We start from the raw sequence: 24,449 nt of genomic DNA on the forward strand, positions 1-24,449 counted from the left end.
CACACACACACACACACACACACACACAACCAGACAAACAGAGACAGAAAACGAGCTGCCACCGTTTTAAGAGCCAAAGTGAAAATAATAATATCATAATAAAGCTTTCATTAGCTTTCAAAGGTGGCTCTGTGTGAGGCTGTTGAGGCTTTCCTCTGGCTGGCCTCGGGGAGCTATTAGACGGCGCTGAAGGAGCCAACAGGGCTGTCACAAGCCTGAAAAGAGCGCCTAATGCACACAGCACGGCAGTGATTACTCTATTGAGCTGTATAACTACATTAGATTTATAAAAAGATGATGTGGAACATGAGGTTCAAGGGTCTGCGTAACTTCACCCTGTTGACTGCCCATTATGTTATTGATGAACTTCTAATAGCTACTTAATAGTGGCACGAAGAAGTGGAGTTAGGTTTTCGTCATTAATTGGTCTTGAATTGTGATCTGATTTTCACAAGTGTAGACAAACACGAGGAGCTTAAGTTAATAACACACCAACGGTTCTTTGATCATCTCTCTTTGGATAAGGTCTGGTCTGTCACTAGGCTGCTCCTAAGAGCTTTGAGGTGGAAGGTAACGATCCGTCTGCATCACCCAACTTCTACTGAGCTTCAGCGTACAGCCACTCTGACATTATCCTGTAGGAAACCCTGACAAACTTGGAATTCATTTTTCCCCTTGATGAAGACAAACTGTCCAGACCCAGAGGCACCATGATATTCCTTCCTACTTTAGCACTATGATGACATTTAATGTCCAGTAATTCCTATTTTATCTGTGGTTGACAACTGGCGAGATATTAACTATATGTACCTTTCTTTTGTAGGTTTTACATATTCACAAATCAAACATTAAGAGAGACTTTACATTTGCAGATCGTAAGCACCAATTATAACCTTCAAAGTACAAACTTCATTTGTCATTTCATTTTGTCATAGCAGGGGGGAACATTGTCATTCACAATGACAGATTTACACTTTAATGGCAATGTAAAATCCAGGCTAACCACAATTTGCATGCCTCTACGATTATTATCATTTTATTTAAAAAGTGTAGCGTGGACAGCAGTCACTCTGGTGTTGACATGAATTTGGACAAACCTGGATGGTTCGTTGATTCTAGGGTCTGCAACAAGGACTATAAACAAAGACTTACCGCACAATTTTTTTTAATTATTTCAATCAATTTATTGTTTCGTTTATGCCAGCAACTAGTGGAAAAATGCATGCTGTCGAAAGGTTAGGGTGATGGTGTAAAAAGTCTTATTAACAACTCTATAATTAGAAGTATATGATATATATACTTTATGACAGAATAAAGCCCAGTAAAATCATTTTCGTCTTTTGTGGCGTTTAAAGTATTGTGAGTGAACAAGCCTGAGAGCAGGTCAGCTAATCTCAATGAAAGTTTCTCACATTGTGTGGCGTATGCATGTAAAAACTATCATGCCATCATAAATGTGTGAGGATGAGCAAAAACAAAACAACTAAAGGAAACAATATTTCCAAGGGACTAATCAGAGGGATTATAATGTTTATATCAAGTTATCGGATGTACTGAACAGACCATCGGACTCTGGACTCCCAGCTATAAAAACAACATTCATTTGTCACTCATGCCAGGATGCTAATAAAGATACTGATAAGCAGAACAATCATGCCATTATATCTGCCATGTATGGGAGAAGGACAGGATGAGGGGAAAGAGAGTACGAGGGGAGAGCGGGAGCAGACAGTAGGCTTGGTGTGTAGCTGTGTTTAAGATTTCATCGCCCAGACGACTACAGCCTAATCCCAGAGGACTCCTTCCTTACTTAGGAAATACTTCCTTCCATCTGACTGACAGAGAAAGTGATTTGTCTTCTCAAAACAGCTACAGCGAAACAGAGAAGCACAATCCAAAGAAACTTGTCCTGGTGAGCTGCAAGCAAAACAATGAATCACACTGATGTTTTCATTTGAACTGCAGTGAGTTTGTGGTGAAATCTTAGCAGTTTTTCTTTAGCATCAGGCACAGAAAGTCATTTTTCTTAGTCAAATGATGTACCAGACTGCAACCCTAATTCACGTCTGGTTTACCCTCAAACTGGACATCTAAATTATTTAAAGAATCCTGGTTTAACTTGAGACCGACATCCAGAAAAAGAGCCCATTATGGCCCAAACCACTCACTTAACATACCACCAAATCAAAGTAACATAGTTTGAGAGGAGAGCTGTGAGTGTCAGCTCAGTCTCTGCTGAACACTGCTAACTGTTGTAAGTTTTTTTTAGCTGCACTCTCCTCTCTCCTGCTCAAACATCATGCTCGAATATTACCCTGCTGGTCTCCACAGCGCTCAACACGATGTAAACCTCTACTAGGAAGAAAAGGGGTGTAAATCTGTCATAAACAGGTCCTGTTTAGCAGCGCGCTGTATCATCTAATCTAGAAAATGGCCTTAAGACAACAGCCAGCAGCCATAAATCTCCATTTCAAACGAGCATACAGGAAACAACGTAAAGTGCTGACAAGTGTGTGTATTTTTAGGGCTCATCTCTATGCAGTGAGTGGCTGCAGTGCAGTGTGTGTGTGTGTGTGTGTGTGTGTGTGTGTGTGTGTGTGTGTGTGTGTGTGTGTGTGTGTGTGTGTGTGTGTGTGTGTGTGTGTGTGTGTGTGTGTGTGTGTGTGTGTGTGTGTTTAAAAGAGACAGAGACAAAATGTAAGACCGAGAAATTCAGGGTGCGCCTGCATGTTGGCAAGGGAGTGTGACTGCTGATGTCCACTTCTGGGACACAATAATAGTCAAGGATTTGAAGAAGTGTGTCAACTGAAATCAATCTCATGAGCAACAGCAGACTGAACACACACGCGCGCGCGCGCGCACACACACACACACACACACACACACACACAAATTCGCTTCTTGCTTGACACTGCAGCAGCACTCAAGGGTTTTTATTGGGATGTCAGATGAGGATGCTGGTTATAAAAAGGTTATTTATGGATAAAGACAATATAAAAGGGCGATTTACATGCTGTAGGTTTCTGTGGTTCTAAAGTCTAAAACCAAACGAAAATAACAATCTGAGAGAGAAGACATGCAGCTACAGCACATGATCCTGCAGAAAAGCTCCCGTGAATAAAAACAAAACACTCATAACTTTATGTTAAACAAAAAGACCCGAGAGTGCTCTTTACGTGGGGAGTAATGGTTTGCTAGTGATGTCATAGTTCAATAATCCAGTCATTAACTTTGTTGCTGAGTGCGAGGTCAAATTGATGCCATTCTTGTATCCGTTTGTTACATGTAAAACTACAAGACAACCAGTACAAAGACTGGAAGCATCGGCACAAACAGCCAGCCTGGCTCTAAATGTCTCTAATTAGCACATTCTGTCTCAATTTTTTTTTTAAAGAGGACAAAGTGTAAAAAAGAAAAGAAAATGCAGTTTTATTGGAGGTTATGTGTCACTCTCGTTCTTGGCTGTGAACAAGCAGCTGAAACTCCAAAAAATGACTCTTTCCAGACCAGAAAAGGTTCAACAAGTAACCCCTGAAAAATGGCAAGTTCTCGTTTTAACACTTCGTGTTGAATGGATTAGACCAACGACATGTAGTGTGCTAATTAGTGAGCTGTTTTTGTTCTCCTGGGCAGAGCCAGACAGGCTGTGTCCCTGTTTCAGGGGGTCTCCAGCTTCACACTCAGCTGCTGGTTGTACCTAACATTGAACAGATCTGAGAGAGGTATCGATCTTCTCATCGAACTCTGTCAGAAAACACGTAAATGTTTTTAACAAATTCCTGTAAGAGAGAAAGGTACCGAGATGAAAAAAAGCTGCCTTGCGAACCAGCTTGTCCGACGCAGGAGCTGCAATAGATGACAGAGGGAAAAACAGCCACAGTTAGTCTGACTACATTGTTTCTTTGCAGCAGCCCAAACGCTGGGATTGTTGAAGGGTATTGACTCTGAATAATCCTGCTTCCCTCTAAATCCTCATCCTCTGACTTCAAACACTGTGCAAAGACTTTCAATGGAGCCTGGCATCCTCCCAACTTTTTCTCCTTCACTCGCTCATTCTTCTTTTTCTTTGCATTCTTTTTCACCCTCTGTCCTCCCCTGGATCAACTGTCCAGCCTTGAATCACAAAGCCAAGCTCAAATTCTGTGGGAATCTCGAGGAGAGGCCCCTGCGATGGCTGACATATACACACACACACACACACACACACACACACACACACACACACACACACACACACACACACACACACACACACACACACACACACACACACACACACACACACACACACATTAACGCTCCTCTTGTATGACTGACAACAAAGAAGGGACGGCTGTAGACCTGGTAGACAAAGAGTCTGTGAAATGAAAGGTCCCACACCAAAGAGCAGAGACCAGGTTGGAAAAGATTTGAAGGCCAGTTGTGAGAATTAACCTATGAAATCGTCAAACAAATCCAACCACCACTCAGTGCATTCAAGTTCAGCAAGTATTCATCACGCATTCATCTACCAAGGTTGGTTACCGCCGCAGTCGGTCTATTTGCGAGAATTATTCCCATCTTTCATCCCCCACATAAAAAGATACACTCATAACTTGTGTGACAAAAACATCAGAGTGTTCTTCATGTGGCGACCGATGGTTTGCTATTGAGGTGGAACAACAAGGCCCCAAGGCTACAGCAATGGTAGCAGCCCAGGGAAGCTCTTGTTAGGCGCAGGGGTGCTTTGAGGTAAGCATGCTAACTTTGACATTTAGCTTTAAACAAGTAGTCTTACAAGAGTGCCATGCAGGAGTCAGGCAAAATAAACGTTTGATCTGAAGATGGTCTTATCAGCTGCATTTCCACTGATGGTACAGGCTCTACTTTACTCAACTCTACTTGCTTTTGGTATCTCTGGATTTTGTTTTTCTACTGCAGATTGTACCTACAGCCTGCCTCAGCCTCCGCTTCGTTGTTTTCAGTGGGTGAAGACATATCAGTGAGGGAACAGAGTTTGACTCAAGACCGGCTTCATTAAACACTCACCGAGTCTAAAACCTCAGAGTGTCCGAGGATAAATTGATCTACCTGTGCGACAAGCTGCTACCGGAGGAGGAGGGAAAGGACACAAACGTCAGAGAGAGAGAGAGAGAGAGAGAGAGTAACTGCACTGTGGAAGCTTGTGGTCTGCGGTGATTTCACGTCACCTTTTAGTAATGCCTCAGCTCGCTTGGAAACTCCTAAAAGTAGTACCAGGTAACATGCACCGTCAACAGAAACCAAATAAAAGCGAGTAGAGTCATGCCGAGCCAGTACCGTCGGTGGAACAGGGGCTATCGATTAAATGTTAAGGGATCACAAAACCTATTTCCATTCATCCCGAGTGGGACATGAATGTCTGATCCAAATATCACAGCATGGCAATCCATTCAAACACTGCAGAGACGGTTCACTCAGATCTTTGGGCCAATTCATTCAGTAGATATTGATATATTTAAGAGCATAAGTAAAAATTGATCAGCCAAGAGTCCACCGAAGTAATTAGGATTCATTCGAGGGGAACATGAATGTCTGAAATAAAAATGCAGTTAAGATATTTCCGTCCGGACCAAAAGTGGTGAAGCAAACACCAGCTGACTGACTTTACCATCTCTGCAATCTTCAAAGTGTTTTTTTAGCTAGAAAAGCTTCAAATACATCACTGTGATGGTATTTTATGGACTACCAAGTTACTGGACAGAATCAAAGTCTAAAACCGACACATTTTACCTCTTAGATTGTAGTATCAGGTGGGTTTTTTGTAACTAGTAGCATAACTTTTGAGATGATAAAACAAAAAAGCAGCTTCTACGCGAGACAGCCTGTCGTTTTTCAGAAAAAACATGAGGAATGTTAATTTCCAAGACAAAAGATCCTAAAATGCAGAGACCTATAAAAAGCAGCATATTTTCCCTGACTGAGCGAGCAGCCAATTTGTGACCAACATAGAAACTTTACTGGAAGCAAACACTGTGTTACTGTAGTCAGTGATGCAGTGCTGCTCAGGGCCGGTCACAGCACAATATCTGTCTTTGGTCAGAAGTTACTGTTTTGAGCTTCTTGAAATTCTTTCAGAAATGTGGATTGTGACAAAGCAGCTAAAAATGTGGTGGCTGCTCCAGCACTGCTTTGAGAACACCTTTTTGCACGACATCCCTGAAAGAGCAGCCTGGTAGTCACACAGGAATATTTAACTGAGTGCAGAAGAAGTGTGTTCACCCTAAATTCAGACTTCTGTTTCTGTTTGCAGTGGAAAAGAGACGCGAGTTATTAGCAAACAGGCCATCGCTTGCAACATGCAAATCAAACTAAGAGCAACTTGGTCTCAAAGAAGATATCAGATTTTGGAGTTGGACCTGCTCATGTTTCAACTGTCAAATACACTGAAAATGTCATGAGGGGGCACAAATATTTTATTTTATTGATGCAGTTTAGTTTTATTATCAGCGCATAATGACAAACTACAAGCTGATTATGGAGAGCAATGGCAACCACAGTAATTGTCGTGATTTATTCTCTTGCCCACAGATGTCCCCCACAAGACAAAATAAATGAGTAATATAAGGATATAAACTTTGATAGTAAATACATGTTATTTTTTAAGTCTTTATCTTTTCTATTATTAGTTTGGGGCTCTAAAGTTGTTATTATCCAACACCATGTGACTTTTGAACAAAGTCTCTCTAAAAAACAGGTTAAAATAACACCGAACCTACCATAAGGCCCAAAAGAACCTGGTGAATATGAAAGACTTGGAAGCTCTGAAGGATCCCAGGGAAGTTGTCCAACTGGCAATCCAGCCTCTAGAAGCTTCAATGAGAGTCATAGTGGGTTCATAATCTATACAGACTCAATAGAGTAGCATAAATAAATGAGATAAATCAAGGTTTTCAGCAAAACAGCAACAGGCAGCTACTACCCAAGTAAATTATAGTTCTCCATATTTGTTAATTCTCTTTCTTAAACTAAATAAACCATTTAAAAGTCTGCTGGATGTGTTGAAAAATACAAAGTCACAGAGGTTTTTTTGCAGATACATGGTTTTTGTAGGACAGAACCCTGCTATCCACATCCTTGAATATTTCCTTGTGACATAAGTTCTGGCACAAACTCGGTGTAGAGTTACACATTCCAGGGTTTCACAAAAACCCTCGTTTCCCCGTTCTAGTCAAATCCTTCTCAAAGTCTGAATGCCACTGGATGTACCTAAGAGGTCGACATATTTGAAGACTAGCTGTGGCTGACTGACTGTTTTTCCGATCACATTCAAAATATTCTTTTATAGGATTGAAACCCAGGATGTTGTGGTTTAAATGGGCGTTAGCCAACCGATGAGTGACTCCACTGGACGTAACCAGAATTTATGTACCCTCCCACCCCCTCACCGAGAGCCCCTTGTTTGGCACAGAGCGCGTTGTACTAATTTGACAGCTGACTGTAGTCTCCTCTCAGTCAAGCTGTGTGGCCGCTGCCATTCAACTAGGCTCCTTGTTTCAGTTCAAACGGTAAAAGATGGGCAGTGGATCCTTTTAAAGCTGGTAAATAGAAACACAATTAGCATCTATGAGTGCAAATCACAAGTCCTGAGACCAACAGAGTAGTTTTCCACTTCAGTGACACCAGCAGTCCGTTTAATCTCACACGTCATGCCACTCGTGTTGCTTACAAAACAGTAGCTCGCAATCACAAAGAAAGCAAAGACTGACTGACCGAGTCTGCTGGATTCCTCCGTCTCCTGCTGACTAGAAATCTTTTTTTTTTTCTTCCCAGGCTGGAAACCAAAATGACACACTGACTGGAAGGAAGACCACAACCCGCAGAGTGTTAATGGTCACAACAGCTTCACAGCACAGACGTTCAAGTAACAGGAGAATTAAGTTTATAACAGACGCTTTCAACTTGCTCATCAAATGGACATGTAGTGCTGGTGGAAGCTTCAGGATGAATATAGAGATATTTTTTTTAAATAAAACTATTTTTACTGTGCCCTGTCTAGTTCTTTATGTTCTCATGTTGTTAACATTTTTTTTGTCTTTGTTTTCATGAAATGTTGCATGAAGGATTTCTGTGAAATAAGTCTGCATTTACAGCACAAACATGCATTACTTCCCCTAAAGTAATTGTTAAATATTTGTAATGAATACACTTGTTTTCCTTCTAGTTTTAAGCCTTTTCCAGAGTGAGAAGTGGTCAACACCACTCTGATGTCTTTGCATGTCACTGCTTATCTTTGCATAAAATCTGAGAGCACGGAGGAACCGCTAGTATGCCTCAAATCCTCCTATCAACACCTCTAAAGCTCACTAATCAACCCATTGTATCTGTGGTTAAGCCACAAACAAACACGTGTAAAAATGACAGCTGCAGGGCCGCAATCTCCGCAGCACAGCATTTGTATATATGTATATATGGATTAAATATGAGATATAATGTGTTAATTTGTGGGCTTTTGGTGTGTTGAGAGGAAGATTTAAACCGGGCCAGTTCTTCAATGATAGTTTAGCCTCTGACTCAGTACTTAAAGAACAGATGTGGTATCCATCTTACAATTCTCCATGTTCTAAAAATGCAGACAAAGTTGTTTATCTTTGGAAAGAAGTTCATACGGAGGCGAGTTAACAGGTTGTAGCCTCATATTTCAACAGACAGGTATGCGAGTGGATTTGTTCTTCTCATCGAATTCTCAGGAAAAAAGTGAAGGAAAATATCCCAAAACGGCAAATTATTCTTTTAACGGGTCACAATCAAAAACTATCCTGCTTACTCATTTTAGGCTAACATGTGATGTAACTGCACACAAATGTGTGAATTAAAGTGATACCCCAACTAAGGGCAGGCATGGATGAGGTTAGGTAAGATAAGGTTCTGAGACTGTTTTGCACGACCAGATCGCAGCGCCGTCACATGTACGGAGGAGGGAGGAAGGAAGCTTTAACCTACACGACTACGTTTTGTAGCTCGATCAACACCAGCACTTGAATTACACACGTAACAAAGGTTGTAGCTTCCCCCTGCTTAATGCATTTTACAGAGCTGCGTGCTGTTTGTGTGCAACAGGAGCAGTCTTAAAACATTTTCATCCACCATTGTATGTTGGGTTGCCACCAAATAGCTGATGAGAAAAGTCTCAGTCAACTAAGTTTTCATTAGTCGTTTAGTTGCAGAAAGGGAAAAAAAATAAAAATCCCTCAAACTATGCCTCGTCAGAGACGTTATAAATAAATAACGGAAACATCTGTTACCGGCCAAGCTTTCCCTTGTAGGAAGGCAGCCTCGCGGGTAACCTGGGGCTGACGCATTAATCAGCCATAAATTGTCCACATGGGTCCAAGTTTCAAGTTATCACTGAATTCAGGTTCAGTTGAACCATGACAGACTTCCAGACAAGCAGGGAGTTATTAAAAATTCCTGATTATATTCCTGAAACAAACCGGAGTATCCTTCAACTCAGTGCAAGGCTACTTTCCAGAAAGTTCCCCCGAATCAAAGCTTCTCCCAGAGGAGGGCGCTCCTTTGATCTGGTGATCTCAGAGCATTTTGCTAAAGATTTGAGCGGGCCCTCCTTCAGACGCTCTCTCAGGCATCTCAACAGCTGATTCATGGTGGGTTCTGTTGGAGTTTTATTTGAGTCCTGCCCCACGGGGCGCTGGGATTGCACAGGTCGGTTGCCATGGATGTAAGACAAACCTGCGCGGGATGAAAAAAGATCTCCCCTGAAGCTCAGCTCAGCAGGCTGCATATTTGTGTGTTGTGTGGACAAAGTGCAGAAGCCTCACAACCGGTGAATGAAAGCATGCAGTCCTCGGAGACTTACTGACAGACCGGGAGCAGGAGGGGGAAAAAGTGATGTGCATGAAAGTTCAAACATCGTCTGCTGACAGCGTGAGCTCAACTTAGGCCTTCTATTTTTTTTGCACCCCAGTTGCACAGCCATCGTTTGGCTGTGAAATGACCTGAAACGGAGCGATCGGGTTCATTTGAGGACGAGATATTGAAATGTGGCACATTTCTCTGAAGAAAAGAGAAAAAATGTAATAGGCCGTCACCGCAGGATGAGCTGCGCTTTGAAGCTCTGCTCATAATTAACAGCCCAAGCGCTTGATTCACTTATTTGTGATACTCATTACGTTAAAAGTATTGAGTGGTTTTTAACATGAAAGATGCCCTTGAAGATTATTTTTTTTAACTGTGGCCCATTACAAGCACAAAAACAAGAGCATCAAGAACTCGGGGAGAAAACATTTTAAATAGCATTTTATGGGAGTGTTTTATTTCTTGATGTCTCCTGAGTGTTTCAGACTGTTATACATTCCTCTGATTTCTTCATCCCCCTCTCCCTTCAGCTGCATCATATAAAGATGCCTAATTGAAGGCTTCGCACAAAACAAATGACCACATTAGCCTTCCCCCTTTTAACTCATCCTTCTTCCGGTCTGTGGATGTAATGCACTGCACAGTACATTCTGCTTGTTCACTGTTGTCTCTCAAATTACAGTGCAGGTCGCCAATCATTTGGAGACTCCATCTATGGTACCCGTGTTTCTGCATACCCCCCACTCGCCCAGTCAAACATAAATATTTCCTGTCTCCTGTTCGCCACAGTAGCGTTGTGAATGGTGAAGCAGAACAGTAACACCGGGAGCGTTTAGAACAGCAAGTCAACGGGAAATTTTATTTCATTTCAAAGACAATCCATAAGGTTGTTGGCCCCCTTCCACTTCCATTATAATCTCCAAACACCCAAAACCAAACCCACAGTCACACAAGATGAATGAGAAACAATTCACTCATTAATTCAGCATCATTGAACACTCTCTAGATAGGAACAAGGGATTAAATGCTTGACTTGTGATTCTTTTATGTCTGCACATGAACAGCAAAACAGTTCTTTTTTCCACTCCGTTAAGATCTAAGGAGCTGCCAGGCATTTCTGTCCCTCCGTGCTTCCCATACATATTGTTCCACAGCGAGTCTTCATGTGACAAAGGCTCTTAAAGAATCTACGGCCAAACAGAACAATGCCACGTGGGTGGTTCTGGTGTGTGTGTGTGTGTGTGTGTGTGTGTGTGTGTGTGTGTGTGTGTGTGTGTGTGTGTGTGTGTGTGTGTGTGTGTGTGTGTGTGTGTGTGTGTGTGTGTGTGTGTGTGTGTGTGTGTGTGTGTGTGTGTGGGTGTGTGTGGGTGTGTATAAACAGACATTGTAGACCGTGAGCCAAAAAGTCTGAAACAACATTTGAACAAGTATCAGCTTTTATTAGCACAGATTTACCTCAATAGCAACACAAAACAATATTGAACAGGTGTAGAGCAGTAGTTTAGTTTGAAGTACACGTGTAATTTAATTGAAATAACATCCTAATTTGTCATAGTTAATATATTGTAATTTCTTTACTTAATCTAACCAATAATAAGGGGAGATATATTTAAATTACAGCTGAAAGTAAAAAACGTTTAAAAGTATCCTGTAGAGTGTTTGACAGGTGGTGTAATGGAGCGATGGTTTTATGAACACGTTTCCGTTTTGGTTGCATCACCAAGCACACAAAAACACGCTGTGCAGTTCAGATCTTGCCTCGCGCTACGCACCTGATCGACAGTTGGTGGCGGTAATGCGCCAACAAACACCGCAACGCTTAAAAAAAAACGAGTGAAGAAGCAAAAAAACCTACACAACCATAGACTGTATGTAAAATTGGACGTAGCTTCGGTAGGTCTGAAAAATAAGGCCATTGCGGAAGTGCCTTAAACTGCAGTACCACAGACGACCATTAGGGGCCCCCAACAAATGTATTAGATCCCAAAGATTTACAAGACACGATTCACATAAACAAGAAAACTCCTCACGGAATCCATCTTTTGACAACTTGAGTTAATTGCCAACATTTTTATAATTAAGTGATTGTTTTAAGCCATTTTTCAAGGAACTGTAAAAACGTGTAAATATACAATGGGGGTGTGTGTGTGTGTGTGTGTGTGTGTGTGTGTGTGTGTGTGTGTGTGTGTGTGTGTGTGTGTGTGTGTGTGTGTGTGTGTGTGTGTGTAAGAGGGGAGGTATGGGTTTACACCATTTGTTAGACTTTGAGAAATTCTAATGAGATATTTCTCACTATTTTCTAGCATTCTGACCAACAAATGATCTAATAATCAAGAGCATGAAAAACAGATTACTGAATAATGCAAATCATTGTTAGTTACAGCCCTGGTTTGGTCTACATTTAAAAAAAAAAAAAAAAAAGAAACACTTCATAATGACTTGATTGAAATGTACTACTGAGAGCAGTTACACAGCAGCTGTGACTTTAATTACTTAATGTCTGTGCCTTGTGTTCTGCAGTCCGGATGCTGGAAGCAGCCACCAGTGTTTGTTGACTGATGGGAGCCGGTGTGGACGGGGAACTCTGTTTGGTTTGGCAGCAGCGCTCACTGGCTGCCATTCCACAGACAAAACCATGCGAGTGCTGCTCATTTTGCTGTGTATTTTCAAACAGTTAGCAGCTCCTGCAGCTTTGTTTGACTTGCTGCCCTGTGTGACCAAAACCTTGAGACTGTTACGAGAAAGTGATTTTCTATATTTTCCCCCATTGTCAAAAAAACAAGAATAACTTGATTCTACTAACAAATGTTGCCTGCGTGATCAGAGACTAATATACTTCACGCCAGAGTTCCGCTGTCCTCCCCAACCATGAATATCAACACTAGCTTATTTTTAGTTTGATCCCATATTCACCTTCCAGCTGCCATAAATACTCACTTGATCAGCAAATGTGCATTAAACTGTTGCTGAAAATAGTCCAAAATATGACTTGTATAATAATAATAATAATATAATAATAACTGCAGTTATTTACTTAAATTATATATTTGTGAACTTCTTTTAAAGATTTACGTCTTCTGTGGACACTAATTGACTCGGGATGAGTGCCGCAGAGACGGTAAAGAAGCTGATGGCACCAAGCTTGTCTTTTCAAAATGCCGGCAACTTTGTTTGAACAATATTTTAGGTGTGCCGTGCTTCATGAACTCCAGGACAGACTCTAAACTAAGTATTTTATTTCAGCTTCAGAGCCTGAACAGACACTCCAAACATCTGAGGACAGAAACAGGGCATTGCCCCTGCAAACCGCAACGAAAACACTGTGATCATGCGAGACTCTCCTATAAATCATTGGAGTTTAGCAGGAGGATAACAGCACGTCTTTAAACTCAGAGGCATCGTTAAAGTGAATTGGCTTAATGACATGTCTGAGACTGTACATTCAACTCATAAGCTCTCTATTTGTTGCCCACCCATTCCAGCCATCATATGATTGCTATCAGCCAGAGTGGGTGAGAAACATCGTACACTGGACAAGAAGAGTTCAGAGAGAGAGAGAGAGAAAGGCAAGTCGCTACCTGTGCGTCACTGCCGATTGAAAGGATGGAGAGGAATGGAAAACAACACAAACTCGGGGACGGCCGTCCACTTCAGACTGTTTAAGATGTGTCTATGATCGGATAACTGTTTATTCTGAGGGTCCAATGTGGCAGGACACCTCCAGTACATATCCCTGGCAGACGTCTGCCCCCCACCCCCCGCAGACCACTCCCCCAGGTCTCTAACAAGAACAGCCAGCCAATCTAATCAGAAGATCAGATGGTCTTGGGAGATCTGGAAGGAAGACAGACCCTGCTCTGTTTGCTCTGAAGTGGAGCCTTACTGCACACACACTGACTCATCCCCTGTTTTTACAGCACCCACACAAAACCCTAAATTTATACTTGAGCTCAGAAATACACACAAACGTCCACGCATGCATATTATCGTGATTTCTGCACTCAGCATGCGTTTATGAAGTCACAACAATGACGCCAGAACACACATAAAGAAATTGAACTGTTACCTTGAAAAGCCGCCACGTTGCGCGAGATGAGGAACTTGAGGCTGGAGCTGGACGTCTGGAGAAGGTTCTGGATGTCTCTCCGGGCCGCCACCTGGTACTTCTCCTCCATCTTCTTGGTGCAGCAGGTCAGGTTCTTGGACGTGCACACCTGAAGGTCTGAACCTAAGAGGAATCGAGGTGAAATGTCATGATCTTGAAACATGATGGAAAGGATTCGAATGGTACAAAACTAAGAAGCACAGCAGCTACATTTACATCTTTTTCCATTTTAATATGACTAGACAGCAACAGTTTGTGTCGCTCACGTGTTTCCATACATTTCGTCACAGAAATCAGATTAGGACATCAATATACTTTAAAATAACAGATAGTAGCTTTTATTCATTTAGATTACAGCTATCTTTTTTTTTTTTTTTTTTTTTGAAGATTGGAAAATTTGGGGGTTTTTTTCCGTCAAAATAAACATCCTACACCGTTGAGATTTTAAACAATCACCACCACGTATACTTTTTTTTTCTTATCAGGGAAACAAATCCTTACACCTGAGGGCCTCAACTCTGAAGAAAACACATGGAAGGCATAAACTGGGGTTATGGATTTGCATGGTGTCCTCAGGGGGCTCCACTTTCCTTTTCACATTCCAGAGACAAGCGTGTCAGGTGGATTTGACACCCTGAAAGTGCCCAAAGGTATGAATAAGTGTCTCGTCTGACCTTATAGCACCAGTCATGTTGTGAACTGTATGCTGAATTCTGCAGATATTTGGTCGTAAGCCAAAGTACTGGGCAAATCTTTGTGGGAAACATGAAGGTCTGAATCCAGCTGCGGGTCAATATTTCCAATTGTTGAGACATTTGACTAAAAGCCATGAATGTCAACCTGTTGGTGACAGATGAAGAAAAGTCAGGGCCTTACTGAAGTCAGTTGATTTTATCCTTTGGGAACCATGAAAACTAAGTTTTAAAATGCCTACATTATATGTCAGTATGGACTGAAGTGATTGGCTGACACACTGTATATTTCTATCAAACAGAAACACTACTAGTGTGGAAAAACAATGATATCGTATCATCAAAAACCACAGAGGTCCATGTTGACATGTGAAAGAATAACACGCCTACTTTTTAAAATTTTTGGGTATTATCAAGAAATATCATACGTGTCAAACATCATCAGGTGATTGTGGTAAATATGAATCATTTCAGCTTTAATGCGGGCAGATATCCCTAAAGCATCACTTAAAAGGACAAACTATACTCCTGTTTTTCTAGCAGTTAAAAGTTCAAGTTAAAAAATGCTTTAGTGGAGCGAAACAACTGAGACATCTAGATCCTGTGGGAAGATGTGTGTCAAAGCTTTATCGCCCCACTCAACTGATGTGTTGAATTTTCCACTACAGCAACCTGCACACATACGGGACAATCAAAACATCTTAAAAGCGACCCAAAACTCTGCAGGAGTGTCTGAGACATGCCCAGGCAGAGTGAGACGCTATCAGCTCGCCGCGAGGTTCAGGAGTGAGGAGGGAAGCAGAGCAGGCGATGGCACACGTGGAGGAATTCAAAGTCTCGCAGATAAGACAACATGAAAGCGCCCCGGGTCTTGCTTTTCTAACCTAAACGCTTCCCCAAACTATTCCCACTTCCAACGCCTCAGACGGCAGCGCTGTTGGCCGAGGCGATAGACCTCTGACTTGCTGTGTTCTGACCTGAAAGCTGTTTGGCACCTCTTATCAGACAGGCAGCATCAAACATGGAAACGGCTCTCTTTCAGATTCTTGGAATTTCTGGGGGCTATTTTTCACACACCTAGACTCAATCATACATGACTGTACCGCTCCCATTACAACATCTGATGTATTTCAGGGCTTAAATCTGAATCTACCAAGGAAACGATTTACATCTTTCCAACGTCAAGATGTGTTTGGCCTTAAAAGGTGTGTGAGGCTGCCAGAGAGGTCAACAGTGGTATAGTTTTAAACAGTAGTCAGTGTTTTTACAGAGTTAGTAGCCACTGAATCAGCAGCTTATCATCGCTTAATCTAGAGGAGTCCTCCACAGCTGCACTCTGTCTATCTGACAGAAAGTGTTTTTCAGTTTGCAACTCTGCAATGAAACTGCACCACACAGCAACATGGGCTGGTTTAAGGGGCTGGAGTGGTGATGGCATTATAAGGGTTATTTAGAGGTTTAGGAGGTATTTGAGGGTTTTCTGTCAATTGAGTCGGTTTCCTTGCAGCAGCAGGGGAAGGGGGTGATGAAGTTTATAGGGAGCAGTTTGTGGCAGGGTGGCAGTCAACACCATTAAGATTTACTTTTCCAAAAAGAGCACAGAGCAGCAGCAGCAATAGCAGCAGTCAATGACGGGCTCCATGAAATATGCACAGCCATAATTCCATCCAAATCGTGTACAGAATTACCATGGGTGGCGTTCAGAAAGTTAAGTGAGGCCTAGTTTACCTAACTTTACACAAAATAATTCCTGTTTATCCCTGAAAGCCACTTATCTGCTGTAAACACCCGAAGGAGGGAGGAGAGCTGACTTATTTTTTCATCACGACCAACAAGTAATCTCAGCAGCTTTAGTTCCCAGTTTCACGTTAGTATGTAAAAGAGCCAAAGAGCAAAAAGAAAATAGCCCATTAGAAGAAGAAGTAGTCCAGTATTAAAAGTTCTACTGAAGTAAAAGCAGGGTTTTTCCTACCATTAGAACACTTAGGTGCCCCACTTAAGCCACTATATAGCTTCACTATGAGCTTTGCTTTACCAGTGTTTGGAGATCATTATTTTTATTTCACAGTTCATTTTTAAATAAATATTGTCATGATAATACTCAAAAATTTTGCAAAAATGCAGTTTTTAGTCAAATAACTGCCCACCACCCTACATTGCTAACACAGCACCTACACCCTCTAGAAACCTTCTGAGAACCCTGTAAAAGTGCATATAGCCTCCAAAATGTGGTTAAAGTATTGTTCCCTCTGACTGAGATATGATTTTATAATACTGGAGCATCTGTGTGTAAGCAGCATAATTCTGCTGTAGCTGCTGCAGGTGGAGCTAGTTTGAACTACAGTACTTTATATCCAGGGTCAGCAGATCAATCTGAGGGATCCGATTATTACTGGCAGAGGAAAGAAGAAAGAAACAAAGATTCAAGCCATAAGTCTGTTTTCAGTTTTTGGACTTTCTTTCTCTTCTTAAATTTTTGGAGAGATATTGGATAATATCAAAATGAAACCATGTGAGAAGCTTAGAGAGGGAAAAAAATAAAATAAAAATCACTATTTGGTGGAGCTGTTAACAAATCTGAAATGTGACCCAACTACACTGATTTTCATGAGAGAACAAATACTAAAAAGGTTGTAAGCCACTAATATTCAGTAATTATCGGTCAAATTCTAGTAATGGAGTAGAAAGTACACTATTTCCCTCTGAAATGTGCTGGACTGTAATACTCAAATGAAGTACCTCAAAATTGCATTTAAATGCAGTACTTGGGTAAATGAACTTAGTTACTCCTATCACTTGTTAAACCAGTATGATTTATACAAGCCCATGAACTGTTAATAATTCAGTGAACAGTGAGCGGTATCTTTTAAAGGATGTTTTGTTCCAGAAGTATTAATAATTCCAATTAATTAATAAAAAATATATATATATTTCTCCAAACCAGCACAAAGAAAACATTCATAATGAACCAGACATGCCGCTGAACATATTAGTGTTCAAATATATGACTGTAAAAAAAGGAATGGCCAGATGAGTTTTATTATTTCAGTAACTGATGACATAGGATACAACATTTTCTCTAAAGATGCAAGAGTCTCACAAAAAGATGCCGTGTTCAGCTTTTAGTGCGTCCCTCTATTATTATAATAACTGCACACACACCCTTGAAATGTGTCTAAAGGGTGTGTTTTGCGACTACAAAAAGAAGCCAGAAAATGACAGGTTAAAGGCTACAGAGCAGTTAATGAGCTCTACGGGAAGATGATGTGTTGAATTTGTCTCTATCAGGGTTTTGGTGTGTTGATTAGTTACCATGAAGATGCAAAGGAAGAAATAATTGCATTACTGCGCGTGTTTTGTTTTTTTATGAGGATTGAGCAGCTCAGTCTGGAGGAAAAACTCTCAACCTACCTGGTCTGGGACTTAAAGGCAGCAACTGATTTGGTCCAATTTGCCTGAGTTGGAAAACTTTGCGCACTTCATCGCATTTGTTTGGACTCCCGAGTCCTGATCCACAGCAACACGCCAGGAGGAAAAGGCAGTTGGTCCACAGCACACCCATTTCAATCAAATCCCAGATAAAAGATCCCCCCTAAAAAAAAAAAAAAAACAAGCCGCTTTGGAAGTTGGGGTTTCTCCCGGACCTAGAAACCAGGTGTCAGGTGAGTCCGCATTTCAGGTCCCAGGATTCAGCGTCGACCACGTGTCTCCGGATAAACCTTTAAATCCTGGCGCAGATGGAAAGTTGCAGCGGTGTGACTTGACTGTTTGAACGCGGCATGTTGTCCAAGTTGGTTGGACCGACAGCAGAGGCGGTACCGTCATGTTACCTGCACTCGCGCGGCTGCACCCGAGGCGGAAGTGCAGCAAGGCAGCGCCATCTACTGGACAGGCTTAAGCTTCTATTTATCATTATTAATAATTATTTCATTATGACTGATCTTTAACGAGAAACAGGCCGTAGGGTACAAACAGTAATTCATCTGGATACAGAACTCCTTAAATACATTCGTACATTCAAATTGGTTTAAAAGGATATTTTAGTGTATATTTTTTTTTTTTTTTTTTTTAGGGATTCATTCATATGTTGATTTATAAGCACGTATAACTTTTTTTTTTCCCTATAATGCAGTTAAAAATACGCTTTAGTTGCTTAAATAGTACTCCATTTCAAATCTGTTTTCAATTACATTTTGGCTTGATGACAACTGACAGCCTTAATGTGCTGAAACTGAAATGTAAGAATTTGTAACTTTTAATGGCATAACATTTAATAGAGAAAATAAAATATATTATGGCATTTTTTTTTTTATGTGTTGATCTTAATACAAATATATAATCCTTGTTCAAGTGTGAAGCTTTAAAGTGAATTCAGGTTAGACTATTTCGGCCTACCTGTGGTTCAAATATTACATTTCGACTAGATAAAAACTGAATCAATATCAGCGCATACATTTTTGATGTCATATTCTCTCATATGTAGTAATTTCATATCTTTATTATGTTTTATATATTCCTATGGTGTATGTTTTTGCGTGCACATCTGTGAGGATATCAATAAGCCTGTGTTGGTCAATTTATCATAGATTGTGAGTTTCGCTGGGTTTTTTTCTCTCCAGCAGATTAAATTTAGTACCTGAATCTGCTGCAAAGCATTGTTCCTTTTTCAGATTTATGTATTTTGTACATACTCATATTTAGCTAAACTCTTTTGCTGGTGAACAGGATGGCAGAATACGAATTTTATTGTCCAGTGTACCAGTTTATATGACAAACTCTTGAATCACAAACACTAAAAACAATTGAGAGATTTAAGGGGCTGTCAAAAGTGCACATTTTCATGTGCACATGACAGATGCGAGTCTTAATGTGCTAAATTAAAGCATGACTGCTAAATTCTCTTATAGCAAAGAATCTCTTGAATGTGGTTGACTGAGACAAAACTGCCACTGTGAAGTGATTTGATCTAAAATGCTTTGTGAATTGAAAACTTTCATGTTACAAGTTTAAAATATGTAGTGCATGAAAACCAGGTTGAGTGACACACATTTTGTCATGGTGTATAACGATGGTAAACTGTTTAATCAGACCAAGCAAAGTCTGGAGGGATTTTCAAGCTATGACTGTAAAAATACTTGTTAATACAAACTCCAATGCCTCACACGTAGGTGGGTTTTTTTACAAGGGAGAATTGCCGTCCATGTAGTCTTTGTACTTGGAAGTGTCTGGGGATCATGTTGCTTGGTAATTTCAATAAATTGATTGGCATGTTGCCATTACAAAGTAAAAATTTAAAATATTTTCAAAAAGCTCCCACTATCTAGCTTGAGATGTATGAATTGTGCAGAAAAAACAACACAAGTAGAATAATAAATCAAACAGGAAAAAAAAAGCATAAAAGGATTTAATATATTTCAAGCAACATTACAATTATCCCATTTAAACACATACCATCAGTCTTCACACATCAAGATCATACAGACCAAACTGCCCAAAACATGACAGGACAGTTGACTACAGCTCATCTCTAACCAACCTCAGATGAAGATCCAGGTCAGCTCGAGCTCCTCGTTCCAACACAGGCCGGGACAAGTGCAATACCTCGAGGTACACAGCATTGCTACTCCTCCCCACCGGCACAGGAAGGGACATCTCCAAACATCCACACATGTATAAATACACACCATGCAGTAGAACGATCCCACTTGGCAGATCATGGTTCATCTACGCAGTCAGTTTTGCATGGATTTGCACAGCATACATCCGTTAAAGCTGAATGCAAACCAGCAAAACTGACCAAGTGATGATTAACAGGATCATCCTTGATGATTTTTCACATCCAGCTTCAGAAACATGCAGTTAGAAGTACTTCAAGTGCTTACATTGCAGTAGATAGGACAACACACTACCTGCACTATAAGCACTTTAATACTGCTGAAACTGAGCTCACTGGGTGACAACTGGCAAATACTCCTGTTTTTTTTTTGTTGTTGTTTTTTTTAAAAAGAGCATTATTGGTGTATTATGCAATCAGGTTGTGTTTGATGTGACACCCCCAAAACCAAGCAAACAGGTGGAGAGCAAGCAGGCCACCATCAGTTTTGCATAGATTTGCACAACTCATCTATTCTTGTAGTGCAACTATGCAAAACTAGCAGTGAACTGCGAGATATTTGAGCCCAATTAGAGATTTTAAAATATGGTCTGGTGGCGCATATCACAGCCCCTTATGCCAGAAGGAGCACTTAGGGCAGTAGGTGCTAGTCTATTTCACTATCTGCACTAGATGCACCTTAGCACAAAGACAGTACTTCAAATGACATGTAACATCAAAGCATCGGCACACCAGTGTCAGGGTATTGCTTTAAGTGCCTCCACTGCAGTAGGTATTACATAGTACTACCTGCACTGTAAGCACTTTGACAATACACAGACGGATTACAGCAGCTCTGCCCTTCAGCACCGAGATGGTCCCACTGCTCCATGATGCAACTTTGTTTAGGGTCTTGCACCTCGTGGTGGGCCTGAAAAAAAAATAAAAACAAAAGTCAGGATAGCGCATTGAGGCAATGAATGCTACTTTTTTGGCCTTGCAACAAGTTACCCATGCAGGGTGACGAGTGCGCACGTGTAGCCCACTTTTTAGTAATACAAACTAAAAACGCGGATTTCGGCTCGCCGACCATCGGAGCTGTGACTCACCATCACTGGTTAATCGAGAATTATACGAGATTGTTTTTGTGACACGATTATGTTATGGCGTATTAGAGCAGCACGAGGTCACCAGAAAACATGAATGAGCAGAAGCTGCGGCCCGCGTTCCCTGCGACACGGGCGCGCATGCGCACGGAACACTGTTGTTCACCCCTCCCCCACCTTCTTTAACATGGCGCCTCGAAGTGCGCCAACCTTAGCCTAAACGACTTCTAACCCCATCAAGATAAACATAAATGTGGCACGGCGCACCGAAATCCGCCGCCCGCGTGTCGTTTGTTCGCAGGGAAACACCGGGCTCGCGGTTTCGGACGTCCTAGAAAAACAAGGCTAGCGTCCGCGTTCGGGGGAGCGGAGGCTAGCGGCTCGCAGTAGCCGAGCGCTGCGCTGCTCCGAGCGGGGCAGCGCAGCGCGGCGCTCCGGCTGCTGCGAGCCGGCGGTAGCTTGACGTTAAACCACGTTACCAGCCGCCCTGTTTACCGCTGGGAACGACACATGAGCCGCTTTCAGCGGTAGGAGGAGGAGGAGGAGGGGGGGGGACAGCTGGCTCGCGTCCGCGTCCGAAAGCTAATAAAACCGGGGGGGTGGAGGAGGAGGAGGAGGGGGGGGTTAGTTTGACGACACACATTAGCCAACAACAAACGAGCACACGGTTCAAAAAAAATTTAAAAAAAATACACCAGCGGCGCATCTGTCCCGTCGGATCGGCCGTATTATCTCCATCTTTCTAGGAAGGCCGCTTTTTTTTCTCTTTTTTGATATATACATATATATATAAAATGTGTTTTCTTTTTTCTTTTTTTTGTACTCGGCACAACAGAACAACTCTTCAAGTTCACGCGGCTAGGCTAGGGGAGCTAAGCTAAAACGCGCGGCCTAAAACTGCCCCATGTGCTGCCGCTTTGTTCTGGGGGGCACTTTAACTCACACACCACTGCACTCGAGACCGAAGCAGCCCAAAAATTGGCCAGATTTACGAACCAACTTCTCAAATATCGGGACTAGCGTGCGTATACTAAACTCCGGGAGGGGTGTGCGTGTGCGTGTGGAGGGGGGGGTTTAATCGGGAGGCCAGATCTTTTTCAACTAGTTGCTAAAAAAGCGCAGCGGAGGAAAAAAAAAAAAAAAAGAAGCTCCGTGCAGCTTTTCAAATCTCCCTCATTCCCTCAATGGTGGAGCTGAAGGGGAGCTGCCATGCGCCTCGCGTTACACTTGTTTTCATCGCCAAACATATCGTTTTAACGCGATAATGTTCGCGTATCCCCGCGGGCATCTTATTTTAAAAAAAAAAAAATAATTAAAAAAAAAAAAAAAAAAAACACGTGAAAACAAGGCACAATACACACCGTTTGGGATTTTCGTTCTCCAAAAAACGGAGATTAATTTTTTTTTTTTTTTTTTTTTTTTAAAACAACACCCCCCAACAAAACAAAAAAAAAAAAAAAAAAAAAAAGCCTCGACTTCCTTGCCGATAAACATGCGCTCGGTAGACACTCACCAGCCCGAAATCCACCATCTTCGCTCACTTGCTTGGGCTGCCGCGTTAGTCTCTCGGCGACAAAAGAGACGAATAAATACGCAACTGTCCCGAAAACTTTTCTACTGGCGGACAAAAACGAAACACAGAGTGAAATCCGAGCCGATCGGGAGTCAATTTTTGGCCCAGATCCGCTGCTTAAAAATGATTGCGGGCTTCGGGAAAGTGGCGCGAAGGCGACCAGTTGGTAACCATGTGGGTGAATGAAGGGCGGCTCCCACTGAACGTAAATATCTAGCTACAACCCCCAACTCCCCTATTAGCATACATAAACTACGGTACTTCCGACCCACATCTCCAACCAAACAGCCTCCACCTCTCCAGAGGGAGGAGAGGGAGACAGACGGGGATCGCTGCTGTTTTCAACACCCTCTAATATCAGATTATGTGCACGCATAACGGTAGACAAGCCTGTTTACGCAGCTTTAAGACCATTTCGTGTTTTACATCTCACAGCGGACACACATATATATATATATATATATATATATATATATATATATATATATATATCATCTCATAGCCTGCATCTATTCATTTAAATGCAAGTATGAATAGTGAATAGTGAAACTATTTTTATTTTTATTTTTTTTATTATTTTTTTTTACTGGCCACATGTTATTCTTTATGGTGCCCTTTTTGTATTTACATCAACAACAAAACAAAAAAAAATTACTAAACCTGTTGCTGCTCCACAACTCGTGAAAATTAGCCTTTAATGTGTAATTGTCACATGTAGATTTGCATAATTTTTGTCAGCCTCCATGCAGCCAGGCAAAATGGACATTCGCCTTTTTTTTTTTTTTTTCCTGTTTTTATTCTGAAATTAAACACGTTTTCCATCTGTTGTTGTAATTCAGGTCACCTTTAAAGACACAATGGTAAATTTTGTATTATTATTTGGAGTTTTTTTTAAAGAAGATTAAATGTGTGCAAAATCTAAAATTAAGAACCCAAACTACATCTAGAAGTACAGAAGAAGTTCATTAATTTATTCATATCAACCAACAGTCTGTGTTGTTAACATTGGACAAAAAAAAGTAGAACATTTTAAAAAGATTAATGAAAGATATTAATAAAAGATTTTCTACAAATAAAACATAAGGCTCTTTAGTTCATTAAGTTGAAACAGGCTAACAGTGATATCTGATTACATTTTACTTAACATGTTAACTTATTTTACAGGACTATTTGTAAATGATTTATAGTGACACAACAACAACATGGCTAGAATCTAAACTCCCTGTTTGAGGTTAACTTTAGTTAATTAGTCACAATGAACTCTTCAACCAAACCTCTATACAAAATTGTTACAGTTTTAAGAAGAATGATCTCTAACAATGGAAATATAAATTTGATGTAATAATCAAATAGGCTATGAGGTAGATATAAAAAGGGAAATGATAAAAAAAAAGTTTTTAGGAACAATTAAAACAATTGTTTTAAGTAAGTAAAACAATGTTTAACATCAGTCTGTTGGTCATATTTTTATCTTTTGCCTTCAAAATAGTTCAAAGCAAACTTCAACACTTTTCTTACAATGTCTCAAACGATGAAAACTACAAAT

General features: G+C 41.1%; 1 protein-coding gene and 1 long non-coding RNA gene across 2 annotated transcripts in view; both read right to left on the reverse strand.

Moving 5' to 3' along the window:
* gpc5a (glypican 5a) overlaps nucleotides 1-18,193 on the reverse strand; it is a 123,012-nt gene extending 104,819 nt beyond the window's left edge. Inside the window, exons 1-2 of the mRNA XM_069697752.1 lie at nucleotides 18,043-18,193; nucleotides 13,901-14,062 (exon numbers count right to left, since the gene is read on the reverse strand). Of these exons, the coding sequence (XP_069553853.1) occupies nucleotides 13,901-14,062; nucleotides 18,043-18,193 (313 nt within the window). The remainder of the gene's footprint in view (nucleotides 1-13,900; nucleotides 14,063-18,042) is intronic.
* Nucleotides 18,194-20,018: 1,825 nt separating this feature from the next.
* LOC138620403 (uncharacterized) lies at nucleotides 20,019-23,175 on the reverse strand. The gene is made up of 2 exons (XR_011310874.1): nucleotides 22,844-23,175; nucleotides 20,019-21,155 (listed from the first exon to the last, which is right to left on the reverse strand). It is a non-coding gene; the product is annotated as an uncharacterized lncRNA (long non-coding RNA).
* Nucleotides 23,176-24,449: the final 1,274 nt, after the last annotated feature.

The sequence above is a fragment of the Brachyistius frenatus genome, unplaced genomic scaffold (genome assembly GCF_029030835.1).
Source record: "Brachyistius frenatus isolate BFR_SWC_R1_liver_20210118 unplaced genomic scaffold, ASM2903083v1 Contig_24, whole genome shotgun sequence".
NCBI lineage: Eukaryota > Metazoa > Chordata > Actinopteri > Embiotocidae > Brachyistius > Brachyistius frenatus.